General features: G+C 41.6%; 1 protein-coding gene and 1 long non-coding RNA gene across 3 annotated transcripts in view; one reads left to right on the forward strand and one right to left on the reverse strand.

Annotated features, from left to right (window-relative positions):
• Positions 1-21,642, forward strand: part of LOC133488121 (SLIT and NTRK-like protein 3) — a 32,111-nt gene that overhangs the window by 5,240 nt on the left and 5,229 nt on the right. The window contains exons 2-6 of one of the 2 annotated variants that reach the window (XM_061795613.1): positions 3,788-4,079; positions 4,918-5,169; positions 6,039-6,154; positions 6,644-7,567; positions 9,936-10,155. In XM_061795613.1, coding sequence (XP_061651597.1) covers positions 3,855-4,079; positions 4,918-5,169; positions 6,039-6,154; positions 6,644-7,567; positions 9,936-10,155 — 1,737 coding nt within the window. In that variant the 5' untranslated portion in view covers positions 3,788-3,854. Of the gene's footprint in view, positions 1-2,491; positions 4,080-4,917; positions 5,170-6,038; positions 6,155-6,643; positions 7,568-9,935; positions 10,156-21,642 lie in introns of those variants that run through there. The other variant, XM_061795611.1, reaches the window with a different exon arrangement.
• The window catches only part of LOC133488123 (uncharacterized), a 65,440-nt gene continuing 46,202 nt past the window's right edge, over positions 2,405-21,642 (reverse strand). The window contains exons 2-3 of the long non-coding RNA XR_009791565.1: positions 18,410-18,517; positions 2,405-2,500 (exon numbers count right to left, since the gene is read on the reverse strand). This is a non-coding gene — a long non-coding RNA (uncharacterized LOC133488123). The remainder of the gene's footprint in view (positions 2,501-18,409; positions 18,518-21,642) is intronic.

Below are 21,642 nucleotides of genomic sequence, written 5' to 3' on the forward strand. Positions count from 1 at the left end.
TAATAATTTTAGAATTGAAGAGAATTATCCTATCGACTATTCCATCGAGTAATCAAGTAATTGCCCCCTCCCCTTATTTTGTTAATACTAACATGCATTTTATTCTCATTTACAAGGGATGGACTTCTGTCACAGTGCATATGTTGAGTGTATCATAAATTCTGTGTACATTAGCTGATTAGCTGATCTAGAAATATTGCAGCCATTTTCTTTCCATTTCGCTCTACTGGAAATCGGGCACGTAAAATTAGTGGAGGTCCACCAAATTTGCGTTTTCTCATTGTTTCGCGCAAGGTAATACTTGCGCTTTACAGATTACATTGTTGGGAAATTCCTTTACCTCGTTTTGGAATTTTTCAATTCGGTTGAGATTTTCTGTGGTTCTGACAAAGATGAAAATGTTCCTGGATTTTGAAATAAAAAAGCACATGTTCATAGGATTTGTCCACGTTTGAAACCTACATGTCCTTGATTTGCTAATATTCTTCTTGTTCCGGCCATGCAGTTGCTCTCAGTTAGACCCTAAAAATGAGATTGATCGAGCAGACACCATTGAAAATTCTGAATGGCCTGTTTAAACATCACATTAGCGCGTCAATTAATGAGAAACATCCGGGCATTTTTTTCTACCAAAGAGTCACAGTTTCGGTCATGAGTTTCCTCATGATTTACATTGATTTCTGCGCAGAAAATATCAGCACATTTTCAGCATAAAATCCATAACCCTTATCCGATTCTAACAAACTAGGGCTGAATTTATTTGTGTAACACTCCTCTATCCAATGACCTCGTCAATTTCGGTTTATATTAATTTTTGTGACGTACCTAGCTGACGCTAAATGGTTAGCAATCGCGATTAGCATTAGCGTGCTAGCGATGACCATTTTAGGTCAAATACCACGCTAACCACCATGCAGCTCACATATAGGTCATGTTATATGTACATTGTACATCTAACAGTGTCTTTTAACAAAGCACTTACAGACCTTCCCTCTGTTTTTCACTGGTGGCCTAACACTGCGTGCGTCTGCAATAAATATCCGTGGGAAACATGGACGGTGGCGCAAACGAGGTTCTGGCGGAATACAAAAGAAAAAAACAAACAAAAAAAAACAAAAACAGATGGACACTAGTTACAACTACATAACCAAAAAAAAAAAAAAAAAAAAAAAAAAAAAAAAAACAAACAAAAAAAGTTATTAGTTTCAGTACCTAATCGTTCGTAATCACGGATGGATGCACCCCATTCATAACTCTAAAGTGAACTTCTTTGGCTCTGGGAATAATAGGTCATTTCAAATGTTTTGTCTTTCACCTGCAAATGGCGTCTTTAGAAAAGATTTGGGTTCAAGTGGAACTTCAAGGCAGAAATGTTGCGTCAACCTATTTTTGAAGTTACCACATTCAAAGAATTATTTGTGTACTGCAAATTACGTATCTACAGCAGGGGTCACCAACCTTTTTGGAACTAAGCGCTACATCGTGGTTACTAATGAATGGGAAGGGCTACCAGTTTGATATACACTTCCGAAATACCAAATTTGCTCAAATGACCTTTAAAAATATGTTATTATTAATAATTATATTCATTTCTATGAAGACAGATTATGTTAATGATTTTCCCCAATTAGAAAGACATAAAAATCAATATGCAATTCTATTATATATTTCTATAAATGTCTGCCAGTGTTGTGTTGTACAACATTCCTAGAAAAAGACAAATCATAAAAAGTTAGGGATTTCAGGATGACCCTATAATGCACAACAATTTCCCAGGTGAACTTAATTTTACCTTCTCTAAACTTTTCAACACACACGTCCAACTGTTCAACGTTTCAGTACATTTTGCACAGCTTGCCGTTCTCTCGAGGCTCAAGGGCAAATTATATATTTGTCTTCATTTCCACAGATGTCCACTCCTATGCCTTTCTGTGACTCTTTCATTCTCTATAAATCGCCGTTGAAACCTGTTGCCACTGTGACATTTTCAGCTCAGCGATGTGCTGGCCTTGGGGTGACGATGCCTGATGATGACCACAGACGTTCAAATACCAATTCAAATTGAATCAGGAAATCCACCGGTCCATTCATGGATCAAACATCTGATATGATATTTGCCGTTCATCTGGGTTTTCCAGAAAATAACTGAAGAAAAAAAACTTCAGCGGGATCACTGTATAACCCTTTAGGGACATTTTATTTTGGTGGTGTGCCGAGATATTTTTCTAATGTAAAATATGTGCCTTGACTCAGTAAAGGTTGGGAAACACTGATGTAGAAGACGGGACCCCTTCTCCTTCTTTTTCTCTTCTCGCTTTCTGTTCCCTGATTGCCATTCGTGCTATTAAATGGAGCTGTTCATTAGATGGCGGCATTATGAATGCCATTTGCATTCGCCCATATTCATATTGCATACATTAAAAACACGCGTGACATTTCGGCTTCAGCGGGCATGTGAGCACGCCGATGAATATATTCATGACTCTCCTCGACCCCGCCCCTGAAAAAAAATGAAAAAGCACATTATACAATTTGATCTGCAGGTGAAACGGGCGCACGTGTTTGCCTTTTGTTGTTTGCGTTTTCAAAGTCAGTGCAGCGGTTTAAACGATAAGCCAACGTGATGTGAAACAACAACTGCTAAAACAACTAAAGGACTTCATCAGGGGCAAGACGTGGACAGTGGTAAACTGGCTAAGTGAATCTCCAGACTTAAACCCTACAGAGAATATTTTTTTACCTACAATAGAGGAGTTTTGAAAGGCGTAACCCCCAAAACAATCCATCCATCCACGCATTATCCATCCATCAACCACATCCAAAATCCATATCCATCCATGTCCATCCATTGCACATATGGACAATTTAAGAATCTTCAGTGAACTCAACAGGAAGCCGGACTACCCAGAAAAAACCCACTCAAGCACGGGGAGAACATGCAAACTAATCACAAGGCCAGAGCAGAGATTCGAACCCCGAACCGCAGAACTGTGAAGCACGCGTGCTAATCACTAGTTCACCGTTCCCCCCACCCAGCAATAGAATGTCCATTTTTCCACACATTCTCTTTAACATTGGTCAAACTCGGCATTTTACATGCTTTCGGCGTTCGACCTTGGACTTACATGCAATGGTGCCTTGAGAAACGAGTGACCCGACTTAATAACAAACTTGTCTAACTAAACATAAACCAAAGACAACTAAATGCGTCTATGTGTTTGAAACAACCACATAGCCTCCTCTACCTTAATGCTAACATACAATGAGTAACTCCAAAGGCACACGGGCTAACAAATTAGCATCTATGCGGTATCTGAAAACAAATGGTGCAGCAACACATGCACACAGATAATATAATACTCACAGGCATATATTCTTTATCCTCTGTGAAGAATGACTAATATCACTGCAGTACTGAGAAGCCGAGAGAGGAGATGAGTCTTCAGTACAGTCGTACCCGTATGTCTGTCTATAATACCAGGTATAATCGGGCTCTGGTTTGACGACGCAAGCGTGTTTTGTCAAAAATCTCACAGATGTCATGCCATATGTCCGATTAGCCTGCTCGGGCTTCGTTACTCCAGTCGCTCCCAATACACCCCACACACCCCCCTCCCCGCAGGCCCCAGGGCGTCTCGCTCTTTGTGATCTTACATGCATTGTGCGCTTCGGTATGCTCGTGACGCATCATCGATCTGATTCATCCCGAGCTGCCTCGCTCTGCTGTTTGCCCTCTTTTAACTGTGTTTGTGTCCTTGTCGCGCTGGATGCGGCGTACGGACGTCAGTGAGGGGCCGACGCCGGGCCGCCGCCCCGGGCTGCTGAGCTGAGCTGGGAGAAGTGGTGCGGCGAGGATGCAGTGGGTCACCCTGGCCGTGGCCCTGGGGTTCGCGGCGGCGGGTCTGGCCCGAGCATCGCACAGCGGACCCACCCCCACCCCCACCTCCACGCACACGCCCCTGGTGGACAACTCTGAGGAGGAAGTGGACGAGCCCTGCTTCGAGCCGTGCGCGTGCGAGGTCAAAGAAGGCGTGCTGCACGTACATTGCGATGGCCGGGGCTTCACCAACGGCAGCCAGGTACTGCGCCCTGTTTTATATGTATAGTATTTTGTATTATTAAAAATATTTGTATTTTTGTTTCACTATTTTACATTTTTGTGGTATATATTTTTTCTAATATTTGTCTATTTTCCATCTAATAATTTTTGTTTTTAGCATTTTCTGTCACATATTTGGTATTTCCAATATTTTTCTTGTGTATTTTTAATATGTTTTTTTGTCTAATATTTTCAAATGTTTTATTTATTTTATATTAGTTTATCATCTATTATTTTGTATTTTTATATTCTATATATTTGTCTCATATTTTGTAATTTTTGTCTAGTATTTTTCTTGTAATCATTATTTTAAATATTTTTTCGTCAATTTTTGTGTCGAATATTTGTTTTTATTCTAATTATAAATATTTTTCAGCTGATATTTTTGTCTAATATTTTCATTTATTGTGATTTTTTTCCCCCAATAATTGGAAGGTATTAGACTGGCCAAGTCAATTTCCAGACTGAAGCCCTCCAGAGCATACATTTTACTTAATAAAGAGGAGTATCCGCTCAAAAAATTATTGTAAAAATTTTTTGGTCTTCTTTCCAATGGATTGTTTTATGGCCTGAAGTGTTTTTCATAAAAATATTTAGTGTATATTTTCTATGTTACTACTGTGCTATAGTAAGTTGGTGATAGACTATGGCATGCTCCGACTTACATAAAATTCGGGTTATTTCGCTGCAGAAGGGATGGAAATCCGCCCTAAACCGGGAACCCCCTGTATGTGTAATATCCTGTCCCTCACGCTTGCTTTCTTCTTAGCTAGTGTAATTATTGAGATGACTCATCAGAGCGCGAATGCCTCGTTCAGGTGTCACAGTCGTGGGTCCGCCCTTTCAAACTCAACCTCCAGAGGAACTCGCTGAGGCGTCTCTATAGCAACGGGTTCCAGCACCTTGGCAACGCGGTGTCGATAAACCTGGGCAACAACGCTCTGCAGGACATCCGGGTGGGCGCCTTCCACGGCCTGGCCAAGCTGCGACGCCTCTACCTCCACGAGAACAAGCTGGAGGTCTTCAGGAATGACACCTTTGCCGGCTTGGAGGCTCTGGAGTACCTCCAGGTAGGCTGCGAAAATAGTCACCGGCCAGTAAACGATAGAAGTGCAAGAATCTCCCCGGGAGATTTCTTTTCTTTCCCTCCATTTCTCACTTTGTCAAATGGAGCCGTCGCAGCTTTTCCTGCCTAACTGTATTTTCCTGACAAGTTCAACACATTGCCGCTCACCAGTGGCAGGCCGTGCATTTAGTATCTGGGACTTCAGTGGATGCTTACCCAACTTAATCCACCTTTGAATCAAACATCTATCACGCTGCAGTTATAGAAACGGTCAATACTATACAAAGACGCAATATAACAGCATGCAACTGGGACACGTTCGTCGTCATCGGAATCAATATTTATCTAATAAAAAAAACATATCAGACATGCAGATTATGAAATGTATTATTGTGAGTAGATCGCGACAGATGTGTTTTACTTGTTGAACAGTTCTGCTCTGACCAACCATTAAGACGATGGAAAAATTCTGACATCATCGGGGCTGACGTCATTGATCTATAAGGACGAATTTGAAATATGATTGGTTAAAGCAACAGTCCCATTGCTGATATAGTTGAAGTTCCGTGGGCCAGCACTAATGATTCTGAAGGCCGTGGGCAGATTAGATTGACATGGCAACACATTGAGACTGAAATCTGAGTGGACAAAAAGAAAACAAATCTGACATCCACAAACACGTACTGAAGCAATGCAACAAAGAGAAACCCCACCAAATGCAGGGAATATACTGTTTGGAATAAATTAACCCAATTTCATGGAACAAATATTAGAATCAGGTTGTAAATGTGGGTCAGTGCTTCCGATAGAGTTTAGGTTAGCTGAGAAGGCCTGGCTGGCGCTGACCGCTCAACATTGCCGCCCACTCTGCAGGCCGACTACAATGTGATTAAACGCATCGACAGCGGCGCTCTGAGGTTCCTGTACAAGCTGCGGGTTCTGATCCTCAACGACAACCTGATCCCCGTCTTGCCTGCTCATCTCTTCAGGTGACTGATTCGATTTCTCAGATTTCTTAAGCAGAGTACACATATACCAACAATCTGGCCCAGTTTGGGCATTTTTGCTTCTCTTCAGATCAAAGTCAGCAGAGGCCCGATTGTCGGACTCAAACAGATGATCCTGGGCTGTTAAGAGTGATTTAGATATGATCTTGAGCGATTGTCTTGTGGTTTTCGGCCCCAACTTGTTTTCCAGAGCAGATCTGGGAGGAAGAACCACTCTTAACACTCCCACACCGCAGGATAATCACTCAGGATAAGAGACGGCCGACACTTAGGCCTTTGCTGACTTTGATCGCGAGGGAGGGAAAATGCTCATTGCTTGATTATCAGTATGTGGGTACCCACTTTATTGTCAATTGATCTTAAAAATAATCACATTTACTGTAAGAAAAATGCATTCATCATCAGACTTCTCAGCAATCGCAGTTGCCATTCATTTAACTTGGCCTCTCCTCCGTCCATCTCCTGTTCCAGATCTGTGTCGCTGACTCATCTGGACCTGCGGGGAAACCGTCTAAAGAGTCTGGCGTACGCCGGGACCCTGGAATACGTGGGGCGCTCCCTCATGGAGATCCAGCTGGAGGAGAATCCCTGGAACTGTGGCTGCGAGGCGGTGCAGCTGCAGCAGTGGCTGGGTCAGATCCCCTACACTGCGGTGGTGGGGGACGTTACCTGCGAGTATCCCTTCCACCTTCACGGCAAGGACTTGAGGGAGATCCCTCGCAAGGAGCTTTGCACTGAGCTCCCAGATAAAGACCTGCAAGCGGAAGGCGGTAGAGCCTCGGGGGGCACGCAGCCTCAAGACTTGCCCCCTAATTCCAAGCCCAACCCCCACCCGGGGCGGGTTAGACCGACCAAACCCTCCTCCATGGTGCACGGCTCCCGTCAAAACACTCACACTTCGTCCACGTCCTCGTCCTCTTCTTCCGCTGAGCGCAGGGACCGCGACCGGCCCCCGCGGCCCACCAAGAAGCCTCGCCCCTCCAGGACATCACCCACGTCACGCAGCCCCAACCAGAATCCCCCCGTGGCGGGTTACCAGACCCGGCCGCCCATCCCCATCATCTGTCCGCTGGGCTGCACCTGCAACCTGCACATTACCGACCTGGGCCTGACCGTCAACTGCAAGGAGAACGGCTTCCTCAACGTGTCGCAGTTGACGCCGCGACCGCTCAACGGACGCAAGCTGTACCTGAGCGGGAACTTGATCCAGAGAATCTACCGTACCGACTTCTGGAACTTTTCTAGTCTGGACCTGCTGCACCTGGGGAGCAACCGCATCTCCTACCTAGAGGAGGGGGCCTTCTCCAGCCTGACTAGCCTGAGGAGCCTCTACCTGAACGGGAACAACCTGGAGAGGCTCAGCCCCGACATGTTCCTGGGGCTGCAGAATCTCAGGTACGACGTTGTGACTGCATATTTGGAGGTTTGTTTACAAGTACAGGGAAATTAATTTCACTGTGCCAGGAGGTTGCGCGGAGATTAGCATTCAACTGAAGCTTGATTGAAAGGGAAGGCGGCCATTCTCTCTTGCAGGCTATCAATAGTCAGTCATAGCTCCTGGTGGCAAGCTTCAAGCTGAGGCTGCTCTGAGTGACAACTCGGAAATAAACGAATGTTTACATATGCATGCAAACTCCTTGATGAGGTGTCGAAATGTGCTCCCGAGGTAAAGGGGATTTTTCTTTTTTTTTTTTTAATATAAACACACTTTTTCCGATTGTCACATAAATAGTGGTTAGCACGTCTGCCTCACAGTTCAGAGGTTCTGGGTTCGAATCTCAGCTCTGGATGTTCTTCCTGTCCTTGCGTGGGTTTTCTCCAGGTACTCCGGCTACATTCTGCATTCCAAAACCATGCCTATGGGGTCAATTGAAGACACTAAACTGACAGGCTTCTCGCCAAAATTCAGCTGGGATTAGGCTCAAGCTCACCCAAGATCCCAATGAGGATAAGCGCTGTAGAAAATGGAAGGAAGGATGCATTGTTTAGTGATGTTACTCCAAGTCACGTCTTTAGCAGGCAAAATGCATTCTCTGTAGGGTTTAAGTCTGGAGATTGACTTGGCATACTTCATACTTCTCACACAGTTCTGAGGTGCAGGTTCACCGAATACTTTCAATTGTCCATGACTGGTGTGAATGTAATTCTAAATAGTTGTCTGTCTATATGTGCCCTGCGATTGGCCAGCAACCAGTCCAGAGTGTAACTTGCCTCTTGCCCAAAGTCAGCTGCAATAAGCTCCAACCAACCAGCAGCCATAATGAGGGCATAGAGAAAATGGATTGATGGAAGTTCAGGTGACGCTTTTGGCAAACATCTACAGTGAATGACTAGATTTATTGTTATCCATCTTTAATATATATAAGAGAAACGACTGGCACATGGAAAAAAGAACAGTTATCCTAACCTTTCGTTAGCCTCTGCTAGCGACTCTGGGGTGTATAAGCGCTAATTAATTTTAAAGCAGGCCTCATTTGAGCAGCGGAATTCTATTAACCGGCTTGGGTGCAAAGGAAAAGGATTTACTCGGGACTTATATTAAGTTCACTCTTATTTCTATTATTGATTTGGAAAGGCCGTAAAGATTGAAAGTGTCTGATGTGATAGTTTAATCTAACACAGGGATGGGCAAAATATGGGCAGCGGGCCACATACGGGCTGCTTCGTTCTTTAATCGGCCCAACCAACCATTTACCTGATCAAGAGGCATGTAATATTTGTTGCGTTCACTTTGTTGTTTTCCCCTCCTAATGTTAGTAATTAAAATGTATTTATTCTCATTAATTAATTGGTAAATTAAATTATTTTTATTGATTTATTTCTTGATGATTTATTTCTTTTATTAAATAATGGGTAAATTAATTATATATTAATTACAAACCCAAAATATGTGACTGTCTAAGAGGTCTTCTCAAGCTTTTGAAACCAAGTAGCGCCTAAAACACACTACATACTCGGCGCTTCGAGTACCACCATCAAAACCGACATTAAAATATTGTATAGAAGTAGGCCCAAGTGCTCATCAAAAAAAAAAAAAAAAAAGACAGAGGTTTTACTCCTAAAAAATATAGATTTAATTCTTATAATATTAACCTTTTATTCTTGGTGGCATTATGTACTGTTTGAACACTGCAAAAATTTAACCAAAAAATAGGCTGTAAAACAAATCCAAATGTCCTTAGGCATATATATATATATATATATATATATATATATATATATATATATATATATATATACACACACACACTACATATATAAATTTTTACCTCATCTACGAATGTCCTGACCCATCTGTCCTTTTCAAAATCAAACGTGGCCCTTGAGCACGAGTTTGCCCATCCCTAATCTAACGTGACGATCCAGCCAGGCAGTCACGCTCGTCATGACACACGCGCACACACACACACACACACACACACACACGCAAACACACATTATGGTTTGACAGCGATCAGCTGTGCGAGCGGGCGAAAAGTGCACGTTAAAACAAATTCCTGTATGGCTAATTTAAATAAATATTCATTTATGTAATTACAATGCTGAGAGCCGAAGATGGCAATTTACCCACCGCTGCTCTTACTAAACGACCCACTTGCAAATGTCATCATTTTGTCCCTTTTTTTTTTTTTCTTAAAAAAAAAACGTAAAGGTAATGAGTTTAATCAGTAATCAAACACACACACACACTCACACACACCGATTCCAATGTATCATTGTTTGCAGGATGCTTCTTTCAGGTTCCTCTCCTCCTCCGCTTTAGGTATCTTTACTTTGAGTACAACGAGATCCGAGAGATGGACCGGGGAACCTTGGACTCCATGCCGTCCCTGCAGCTCCTGTTCCTAAACGCCAACCTCCTAAGAACTCTTCCTCTGGGTGTGTTTTCCGGTGTGAACCTGGCTCGCCTCAACCTGAGGAACAACCACCTGCTGCAACTCCCCATGGAGGGCGTACTGGAGCACCTTACTGGCTTGGTGCAGGTTGGTTCAAACCTATTCGCTGGATGATTGTGGGCGTATTAATGCAATTGCCTAACTTTAAGCATTTTCATAAAGAAACTCCTGCTACGTCATGCAAGAGTTCAGGGGGGGGGAGAAAAGAACCTCTGCGGATTTCATTTCAAACACTTAACAGTAAAGCCATTTTGGCATTAAAAGTTTGAAAAATATTAAAGATGAAAAAAAACTATTTCAAACAATTCTGACCTATTAATGGAGAACAACTGGCACTAAATTGCGCGAGATTTCTGAAAATCTCAAGACTTCAAAAACAAATCTATTGCAGTAGTACCTTGATGATCAAATGCAGCCAAATTTTGGAGTTCTACCAAAATGTCGCAAGGTTTGAACCTTCATCACTCATCAGGCAAGACTTCCAGTAAATTTTTCGAGGTTTTGCCAAATCTCACAAACACGTCACACATCTCTTTAGAGCCGAGCTTAGTAGTAGTAGGCAGCTAAAACATTAACTGGACACCAGGGTAATTTGTCCCAAAATGCAAAAACAAATTGATCACAAATATAATTGATCTAAATGGGACATTATTTGCCAATAATATAAACAACAAAATCACGCAAGACTTCCACTTAAATCGTGCAAAACTTCTGCAAATTTTGCTAAATATTTTGATGGGTACAAAGTTCAATCCGACAATTACCCGAGACCTTTGCAGATCTTGCGACACTTCTAATAAATCACGCGAGAATTCAGACTAATCAGATTTAAAAAAAAAAAAAAAAAAAAACAAGAACTTCGGTTAAGTAGATTTGCTTTTTTGGATATTTTTGTTCCCCAAAATGCAACAAGACTAAATAAATGATTACAAATAGAATTAATGGGAAGCTTTGTTTTGAAAGTCAACCTGCCGACTTTCAGCAAACCATTATCTTGAGTGACAGCGGGGAAAGAAGTGGATTGGCTCACCGCCGCTTGTTTACGACACACAGGCACACACACAAATGCGCTTAAGTATATTTACTTGACATGTCAGACGACCAGATTAAAAGAAACTAACACGCTCGTTGCCAAGATGCGTCATATTTTCACAGCTTGACAAAATGCAGAAAACAAGCCCCACTCTTGGACCACGTTAATGTATTTTCGGCTATTTCGATATTTCCACCCCTTCAAGGCTCTGATTTCCTGGCACCAATTACGCAAGATGATTATTTTTAAAAAAAACGAAGAATGAGGAATAACAAGGTCTCAGGAACCAGATGTTTTTTCAAAAGGACATGTTAACAAACGAGAAGAGAATGAGGGTCTCCTGTAAAACATTAGGTACAGTTGTACAATCTTAACGAGACAAAAAAAATAAATAAATCTAACAATAAAAAAAATATCAAAATAATATGAAACATTAGACTGAATTTAAAAAAATAAAATTTGGGATAAAAGTTAGCAAGGCCCAATATTCAGATTTCTCTTAAAGTGTCCACACATTCTGATAATCGGGCCTAATTTGACTATTTTTCACCGCTTTCGATTAAAGAGACGATTAGCCGATGTCTCTAAAAGATTAGGCTTCGTGAGTCGTCATCCATGGAGGTTGGGGGGAAAAAAAGTGATGAGCCAATTTTGACAAAGTAGAACCTACAGACATCTGTTTTCAAATCTGGGGAGTAAAAGTCAAAAGCAATGTGAAAATAAATGTGAAATTACAGATACAGATACACCACACGCTAGAGGATGCAAGTTTTTCCTCATCATGCGTGGGGTCTCTCACATTTGAAAAATCGGTTGAGACGTTTCAAATCGATATGCGAGTACAAACGCGGCACCGGAGGCCAGAGCATGAGCTGTAAGACGGCCATGCTACAGACCCGCGAGGCGCTGATGCGCAAGGCGTTTGGCAACTGCGGGGCATCCGGTGTTTGGCAGCCATTAAGTCTGCGGCGAGGCTCCATTTCAACAAGATTCTGCTGCAGCTTGTGTGAAAGCCAGCGAGGGAACTGAGCTGAGGACGTGTCAGGAGAGGAACAGAGAGGATGCGCTAGCGACGCATGGGAAGCCAGGAGGCTGAGATGCGCAAGTAGCTGAGAACCCAGGGGACTGGGCACTGGAGGATCTGGAGGACTGGGAACGCTCGGCAGAAGACTAGCAGCGTGGCTTTGGTGTGGTCTCTTGAGGGTTGAAGCCCAAGACCCTTTAGACTTTCGACTGGGTGGGGGACGCCACAAGGCTCAGAGCTACAGATTCCGTCTTGGAAGTGAAACTGGGGGGCGTGTAGAAGAGAACACAATAAGCCTTAATGAATCCAGGAAACCAAAGTCAGCAAAAGTTCGATTGAGTCATTATCGTGTGGTGTGTGTTAAGATTTTTCCTTTCCGATCCTGACAATAGCTAAAGCGGGGTGCACGCATGCCAATAATTGTTCCGAAGTTGACCATTGCCCACCATTTGATTTACGTCCTGATTATCAGATGTCGCGAGAAGATTATCACTAGTGGTTAGCCTGTGGTGTGACAACAAATCATCGAATAATCGACAACCAATCGATTATCAAATAGAGTAGAGTTCGAGACAGTTAGAGACATTAGTTAAGTTAAAATTCTCCAGATCTTGGGAATTTCAGCCTATCAATTTCTGTAGTCCTGCATAAAAGCCAACGGATTATCTTTGTGTTTAATCAAAACAAGACATTTGCAAACATCTGCTTTTACTTCGGAAAGAAGAGGAAAGATTTTTGGACATGTGGGCCAAACCAATAACTGAATGATAATCAATTTATTTTTGTGCATTTTCAGTGCTGTCAATTTGAAGTAATGTCCTTTGAAATAATTGTTAGTTGCAGCCGTGATTTTTCCTCTCGGCAACACACCTGAAAACAGGGCAAGACTTGTTTGAGACAACAAATAGAATTTCAGTATACTTTGATGTGTGGTCACACCACACCATTGCGACTTTCGGCTTGTCCCATCATATGTCGCTACAGAGTCACTGGCATGATTTGTTGGCCGTGATTTGTTTTACGCCGGATACCCTTTCTGAAGCATCCCACACTTTTTTTTTTATTTACCTGCACCGCAGCAAGCATGTACTTCTACACCACCAGCGCATGATTATGTTCCAGGGAGCTTATTTATTCCCCCCCGTCTAGCTCGGTTCTTGCCGTTTTGCCGCATTTCTCCGCAACAGTCCTTTCCATTTTCCTTTTAAGCTCCACTTTCGCTTGACATAAATCGTAATATACTGTTAACATTGTTTAATATGACAACAAGCGAGATGTAAGAGGCACAGCTGCAGTCTGTCTCCATCATCTGTGCTGTGTGTTGTTCTGAGAGCTGTGTTGTGGCACGCGGGACCACGGCAGTGCCTCAGGTATTATCACTGGGGAAGATTGCAAGCGACTGGATTTGCATAAGTGCTCTTAATAAATCAGGAGAAAGACAAACCCCCTCGTCAGACTGTAAAGCTTTTGCATGTCTGACCTTGCAATCGCGTGACAAAACACAATGAAGCGATAAGGACGGATGCTGAAGAGGGAGATATTTCACCTTCGAGTATGTCGCCAAGTGGGGATTTTCTTCGAGGTGCGGTGGGGGCGTGGATTAGCCTTGAATGTGGTTTTGGTTTCTTAGAGGCAGGCAGGCAGTGTGGGTTGGTGGGTGGGGCTTCTCGGGCTGTTTTCTTAAAGTTTGCTCAGGGAAAGGATGACAAAAGTCACATTGTGGTTTTGATGATGCCGCTAACTTTACAATTCAATGGTAGAACAAATGGCTTCCTCCAGTTTATGATCAGAAAGATGGCGCCTTGGACTTGGAAGCCTCTTACAAAAGCTCCCCCCCCCCCCCCCCCCCAAAAAAAAAAAACATTTTAAAAATAAATTAAAAAACATCAAGCTTTGTAAAATTTTGCAATTCATAATCAGTTGAGTCTACCAAAAATCAACAGGCACACATTCCACGCAAGGTTCAATATTAACAGTGCGCCAATGGCCCGGGTCCAGCACGCCGCTGTGTCGGGCCATCGCCAAACTATAAAGGCTTGCCCGACCGGGCCGGTACAAATTTCAAAGTCAACGGAAAAACAACCAACAAGACAGATGTGGAGATGACGCAAGGAAAAAAAAAAAACGCAACAGACTAAATAAAGGGACACGACTCGGGGTCAGCCTCAAGTCGATAGCTGACGCTAACGCCGCTACACTGTGTCGTAACACTTGACGGAATATGGCATACAGCCGGCATGTGTAATTAGATAAAGAATAGGAAATAGATAGAGTATATCACATGGTTATTTATCTGTATGGTGTTAATATATGTAATATAATTCAAATGAATGAATGAATAATATATAATAATGCCACGATGTTTTTCGCTCATTGAAAAACAAAATGTATGCGTCCGTCGACCTCCGTCTCTGTCGGTGGTTCACTTTCCGTTCAAAATCAGCCCATTGTCACGATCATAAGCGTGCCGAGTTTAAGAGTCTTTGCGAGCGTCAAGAACAGGATTAGACCCTAACACCCACTCAGAGACGCAGTGCAAAAACACCTCCCCGCTAGCACTCTCAAAAAGACATTAGAAAATGCTTAAATGTCACCATAACGAGTTTTCCTCTCCAAAGCAAAGGGGGGGTGGAAACCTCAAGTGGTTCAGCTTTTGAGTCGAGGCCAGAAATGATTACGGTTGAGGAAATGAGTACTCGGGGAGCGCGCTCTCCGGTAATGACCACGTACAAAATAAACACACCCTCCACCGGAGTGACAATTCCGCACAAAAGTAGAAACGGAGGCCTCCATGTGAAGTCACCAGATTTAAGACGGAAACGCGTAGCGCGCCTGTACATATAATCACTTCATGAATATTCACCGAGAAGCAGAGGCGGCAACGCGTGTCATTTTCTCACGCTGATATGTGGGTCACGATCCAGCAGAGAGTTTGGCGGGGATGCAAACAAACACCAAAAGAAAAGCTCATCAAAACCACAGCAGGCTCCATATGTCGCCTATGTACAGTATTTATTTCGGAAATGTAGTTAGTTACAATTACCCTGTTGAAAATGTCATAGGAGTGTAACTATTTCAATTAAGGTCTCTAAGTGATACTGGAAAACTAATTACATTTTGATTACCAGTACTTGTCTTCATTTTCGACCTTCAAGGTCATATTTGGAAAAATATGTCATGTTTGAGACTACGGCAGAATGACACAGGACCAGAGAGAGCCAATCACAAGTGTTTACTTAAGCAAGAGGAAGTGAGTCAGCCCTTTGAGCTATATGAAGCACTACACTACCAGCAGCTCAAACGAATGAGTTAAGCGATTTAATACAAGAAGTATGTAAAATGTTGGCCGTTTTGAACCGGAATCCAGCCCACACCAGCTACATGAATGTGAGCTATGTGAACCACTACACTACCAATGGCTCGTGTAAATAAATCATGAGTTTCAATACAATAAATGCATCCCAAATGTTGCCTTTATGCATATGGAAATTCAAGTCCGTGCACGCTACGTGAAAGTCAGTCATATGAACCACTACATTACCAGGGGCTTGGACAAACTTATCATGAAATCCAATACAAGAGCCGTATGCGTCATTTTGCCTGTTTTAAACAGGAATCCAGACATATGGCTCCTCAGCTGTCACGTTCCACCCGACTAGTTGCTAACTTTGTGGGTCGCTCACAAGGGCGTTTTTGCAGCAATTCTTTATTTATTTTTTCTATGACAGTTGCAACTATCAGAGCGATGAAAATGATCCATGACCTTCTGTGGAAACACGCCTTTGCTAAACACTTCTCCCGATGACAAAGCGAGGTTTCAGTTTTTTCGGGGCAGTGCTGACATCAAAGCGAGCCAGCTGCCAACGTGTTGTGAAGAAAAGGATCATGATTTGGATCTCCTGCATTGGAGTCTATTTGTTTGCGAAGGAGCACTGAGTGAAGATGTCGACTGCTATGTTAGCTTGATGTGTTAGCTGCTGGCTGGCTAACAGCTAACCTTTTGTGAACAATGATTTAGGTCCCCTGATTTTTGACATGACAGAGCACTGCGTGAAGATGTAGACCGCTACGTTGCCAACTTTTTGTGACCAAACTGACCATTATTTTGATCTTCTTTGACTGTTTTGAGATTATTTCACAAGACATAACACTGGGTGAAGATGTAGACCGCTACATTCACTTCTAGCACTAGTCCCCGACGAGCTAGCTGCTACCTTTTTGGGAACAAAAGAACCATGAGTTGCAATTCCTGTGACTGGAGTCGTGAATTTCAGTGCCATTTGTTTGAGAATGAGCAATGAGTGAAGAAGTAGACTGCTACTTTAGCGCCTCATGCTAGCCGCCGACTGGCTATCTGCCGTCTTTTTGTGAACAAAATGGCCATGATTTGGATCTCCTCTGACTGGTGTTGTGAATTTCAGTGCCATCTGTTTGAGAAGGAGCAATGAATGAAGATGTTGACTGTTACGTTTGAGGCACACGCTAGCCGCCGACTAGCTAGCTGTCAAGTTTTTGTGACCAAAATGACTGAAATGAGAGCTCGGTCCGTCGTGATAATCAATACCAATGTCATGGGGGTTGAAAAATAGTGGAATTCCACCTTAATAGCAAAAAGGTTTTCAATTTTCTGGCTGTAGCACGCCTTGATGATCAAACCAAAGGTTGAGCGGCGTGACATAATCATATTAATATTGATTTGGGACGGGATCATTGTCTAGTAGTCTATTAACAGATTAGTTGTCTGTCAATAAAAAAGCTCTTTATTTTCACACCACTGCCGCACGCTCTTTTATCTGCCTTACCAAAATATGCCCGTGGATATAATTATAACAAGGGCGGCGAAGATTTCACGACATGCCGTGTGGAGTGTACTAATGTATTTCATGTGGCGGGGATGGCTGGCTCTGAAATATTTTGCATTACGAGGAAGACGAAAGCAGATGCTCATACGCTTTCTGTCAAGATGACACACAGATGTCATAAGACGACATTTTCATGGCGAATCTCAGGAACACAGTAAGCATCAAACTGCGACACTGCTTCAAACAAAATGACAAAACAAAAGTTCCATTTCAATTTGGAGCAAGGCTCCTTCAAACTTTTGCATTCTGCTTTAATAGACGTGTCAACAAATTTTTTGTTGATCAGTAAAACTGGTGTCAGGCGCTATATTTTAAAACATTTTATGGTGTGTGACTTAATGTGAGCTGGCCATCCTCCTGTTTAATTTCGGGCAGATGTCATTGAGACCTTTTCATGGGTCCTGCTTTGATGAATATGTCCAACCAATATTGTGTCGGTCGGTCAAACTGGTCAGGGGAAAATGTTTTTCGAACATTCCAGACTGAGTGTGAAATGGCTGCTTCAAATCAAGTAGCTGACTTCCTCTTCAATTTCAGGCATGGATTCCTCACGGTTCAGAGGTCGTGGGTTCAACTCCAGGCCATCCCGTGTGAGGCAATTTTTGTTTTCTCCGGGTTGTCCAGTTTCCTCCCCCACTCCAAAAACATGCATGGTAGATTAGTTGAAGACTCTAAATTGTCCGTAGGTGTGAGTGTGAATGCTTGTTTTGTCTGTTTGTGCCCTGCGATTGGCCGGCGACCCCCGCCTCTTGCCCAAAGTCGGCTGGGATTGGCTCCAGCACAACCGCAGTGAGGAAAAGTAGTACAGAAGATGGATGGATTCTTGAGCCTTGTTCGTGCATCACATGCTTCGATAGATGTTGACTGAATTCCATGTCGATAGGTGAAAGTGATGTGGAGGGCATTTTCTCTAACTTTTCAGGGGTGCTAACTAGTGCGAAATAGCTGCCTCAAACCAAAACGGACAACTTTCTGTTCAATTTAGGTAATGGTTCCTTGAGACTTTTTCGTGCATCCTCGTTTGATAGACATGTACACCCAATTCTGTGACAATGGGTTAAACTGAATTTTGTTTTTCGGACTTTTTCTAATGCTTCTAACCCACTATCAAGCTGCCATTTTTATTTTTGTGAACAAAAGGACAAGGATTCGGCTTTTGCACAACTGGTGAAAGATGACGAGGCGAACAAAAACACACAAAATTCAGCGCAATTATATTTGTGAAAGTCACAAATACCAAATCATGCACTTTTCACATCTATATTGCATTTTGTGCATCCGCCATGTTGTGAACTCTTCATTTTGCCTCCCTCCGGCATTGTTCAAAAGAACAATGCGGGAGCATTTGTCAGCATGCACAAGGACTGGCAAGAGGAAGCCCAGTTAAAAAAAAAAAAAAAAGATAAATCTGCTCATAATCACCATCCATCCCGTTTTCTGTAGCGCTTGTCCTCATTCGGGTCGCGGGTGAGCTGGAGCCAATCGCAGCTGTACACCCTTGAGCGGTCGCCAGCCAATCACTGGGCACATCTAGACAAAACAACATTTTACACTTATTACATTCACACCTACAGAGACTTTAGACAACAATTTACAATCTAACATGCGGGCTTTGGGAAAGTGGGAGGACCAAAAACAAACAAAAAAAAGTTCCGCCCGGAACTATGTTTGCGCCGCCTCAATGGTAATCGCTAGTGCGCTAATGCTAATAACGAATGCTAAGCATTTAGCAAAGGCTGATTTTGTTGTCTCATATTCTGTTTATACCATACACTCAGTACCAACATTAACATTTGAAAGGTAGAAGTACAGCCCTCATAAATGAGAATAAAATGCATGCTAGTAGTTAAAAAAAGATTACACACAAAAAAAAGTGGGATTGGGGGTGCAGCGGTTATGCGAGTACTCGACGAAATACCTATTGGACCATCGATTCTAAAAAGATTTGGTCGTGACAGCCTGAGTGACAACTGTGATACAGACGTGGGAACGACTACACTACTACTGCCCGCTGAGTTGCATGACAACAATAATAACGATGACCAAAAAAAAAGCTCATTAATTCTGGCTAAATATATTCCAAAATGTTATTATAAATTCTGTTTAGTTATGCTCACAAGCCACATCAAAAAAGGGGGAAAGAAAATACTTTTTTTGTGTGTGTGCCACTTTGTTGGTGCTATTAATTAAGTAAAAAACCTCACCGTTAATTACACGGCGTTTTCCCCGCTGGCTCGTAACTTGCCCGCAACGCAGCGCCTGTCACCGAGCTAACTGACGCCGCGTAATTTATACCTCCCGCCTCCTCAAAGCCCCCGTTTGATTGACGGCTCGACAGTAAATAGCCCACTCGGTGACCGGCCGTCGAGATTGTAAACAGCGTGAGGACAGATGTTCACAAATGGAAACGTGAGCGCAAGCCCGGGAGGAGAAAGGACCTGCCAAGTGGATGCAGAGGCAGGAAATTTGGGGGGAAATAGGCTGACATTTTGCTGAATGTTAGAAAAGTCACAATTTTATAAGAATAAATTAGAAATATTTGGAGTACAAAAACAAAAATGAAGTTGTGACAATAAACTGTAAACAATTTCACATGAACACTTTCATAAAAGGAGGAAAGGCAGTATTACAAGAAAAATTCACGATTTTAGGAGACTAAAGTGTAAATACTATGCAAAGTAAAGTAAATTCTAAATGCTAAAAGGAAAAAAAAAACCTTGTAATTTTAGCAGAATAAAACCATAAGGGGAAACAACTCGCAATTTTAGGAGAAAGCAATTTTATGAGACTAAAGTCAAAATATTATCAGTAAAAATAGCGAATTTGTTGCAATAGTCTCAATTTTTAAAGAATAAATTCCAAGTATTATGAGGGAAAAATGCTATTTTGCAAGAATAAAGTCCTAATATTACAGCAATAAAGCCATAATAGTACAGTAGTTCCGTATATTACAAGGGTCAAAACTCAGAAAGTTATATTACAAGAGTTTTGTAAATACTATAAGGAAAACGCTTACAATTTTGTGAGAATAAAGTCATTGTTACCAGGAAAAATACTCACACTTTTACGACAAAGTAATATTACTAAAGTCCAAATATTACAAGGTTACAATATACCAAGAACAAATTACAACTAGCGAGAGGGAAAAAAATAGAATAAATTTGTGATATTACAAAAATAAAGTCATACCATGACTATAAACTTGAAAAGAAAAAAATATTTCATGAAAAACTTGCAATTTGAAGAATAGGTGAAATATTACGTGCATTTCTTTTACACTAAAGTCGAAGCATGACAATTACAACCCAAATATTACAAGGAAAAAAAAAACCTCAATTGTAGGAGAATAAATTCATATTATTACAGCAATGAAAACGACTTGCTACAAAGGAAAAAAATGCAATTTTATGAGAAATAAAGTGATAATATTAAGAGGAAAATTATTCACAATTCTACAACAGTTGAGTCATAATATTACTAGAATTAAGTCAAAATATTACAAGGAAAAAAATGGCTCTTTTAAAAGAATAAAATCATAGTACAAAAAGAATAAAGTTGAACACGCTTATTATGCTGGGAGTTTGGAGAAACTTGGGGAAGAAAGAAAAGTGAGCTGACATTTTGCTGAATGTCATAAATCTCCAGTTTTAAGTGGCTTTAATTAAAACGGAAGGAAAAGTGCCAGCTCCTGCCCTCCAGTTAGCCGTGACATCGCACAAATGACTACATGGCGCGCTACTTCACAAATAGCACCGCAGGGAAATGGAGAAAACCACGCCGCCTTGAACGCATCAGACGGAAAACCTCAACCGTGTTGGAGAACGAGGTGGTGCTGTATTTCGGGAACCTTTCCATGCAAGGAGACTCATTTTATCTAAATGGAGACTAAGGGCACCATGAAATCAGACCGCAGCGGCAAAGTAGAGGGACTGTGGAGTATAACACTACACGTGAACAAGCCAACGTTTGCGTGTGCTTACGCTTGTCATTTCTAGCCGTGTATACTGAAGTTGTAGTGACGATTATAGTACAAATATTACAAATGAACATGCAATTTTGCGAGGAAAAAAAATAACACAATTTTACACAAAGTCGCAAAGTTTTGAAGGAAAAAAAGGTCACAATTTTAAAAGAATAAAGTTGAAATATTACAGGAATGAAGTAGTAGTAGTATTTCAAATTGTAAATATTAGGAAGGAGAGAAATATTTTATGAAAAGAAACTAAATATTACAAGAAAAAAAACTACTTGCAATTTTATGAGATTAAAGTTGAAATGTTACTAGAATTAAGGCAGAATATTATGAGGGGGAAAAAAATGGAGTTTTACAAGAATAAAGTTGTAAAAGTAAACAAATAAAGTCGCAAATTGTACAAGGAAAAAAAGTCAATTTTACAACAACAAAGTCATGATATTACAGCAGTAAGGTTTTAATAGTAAAACAATAAAGTCTAAATATTTAGGGGAATAAAATCTACATTTTATGAAAATACAGGGGAAAAAAAAATGTATTTTATGAGAATTAGGTCCTAATATTATAAGACTATAGTTCAAATATGTGGAAAAAATACTTAAAATCTTATGAGACTAAAGAAAATAAGACATTTTCCTTCAAGTCTTAATTTTTACAGAATAAATGCTAAGTATTACAAAGG

This window comes from Phyllopteryx taeniolatus, chromosome 13 (genome assembly GCF_024500385.1).
Source record: "Phyllopteryx taeniolatus isolate TA_2022b chromosome 13, UOR_Ptae_1.2, whole genome shotgun sequence".
Taxonomy (NCBI): Eukaryota; Metazoa; Chordata; class Actinopteri; order Syngnathiformes; family Syngnathidae; genus Phyllopteryx; species Phyllopteryx taeniolatus.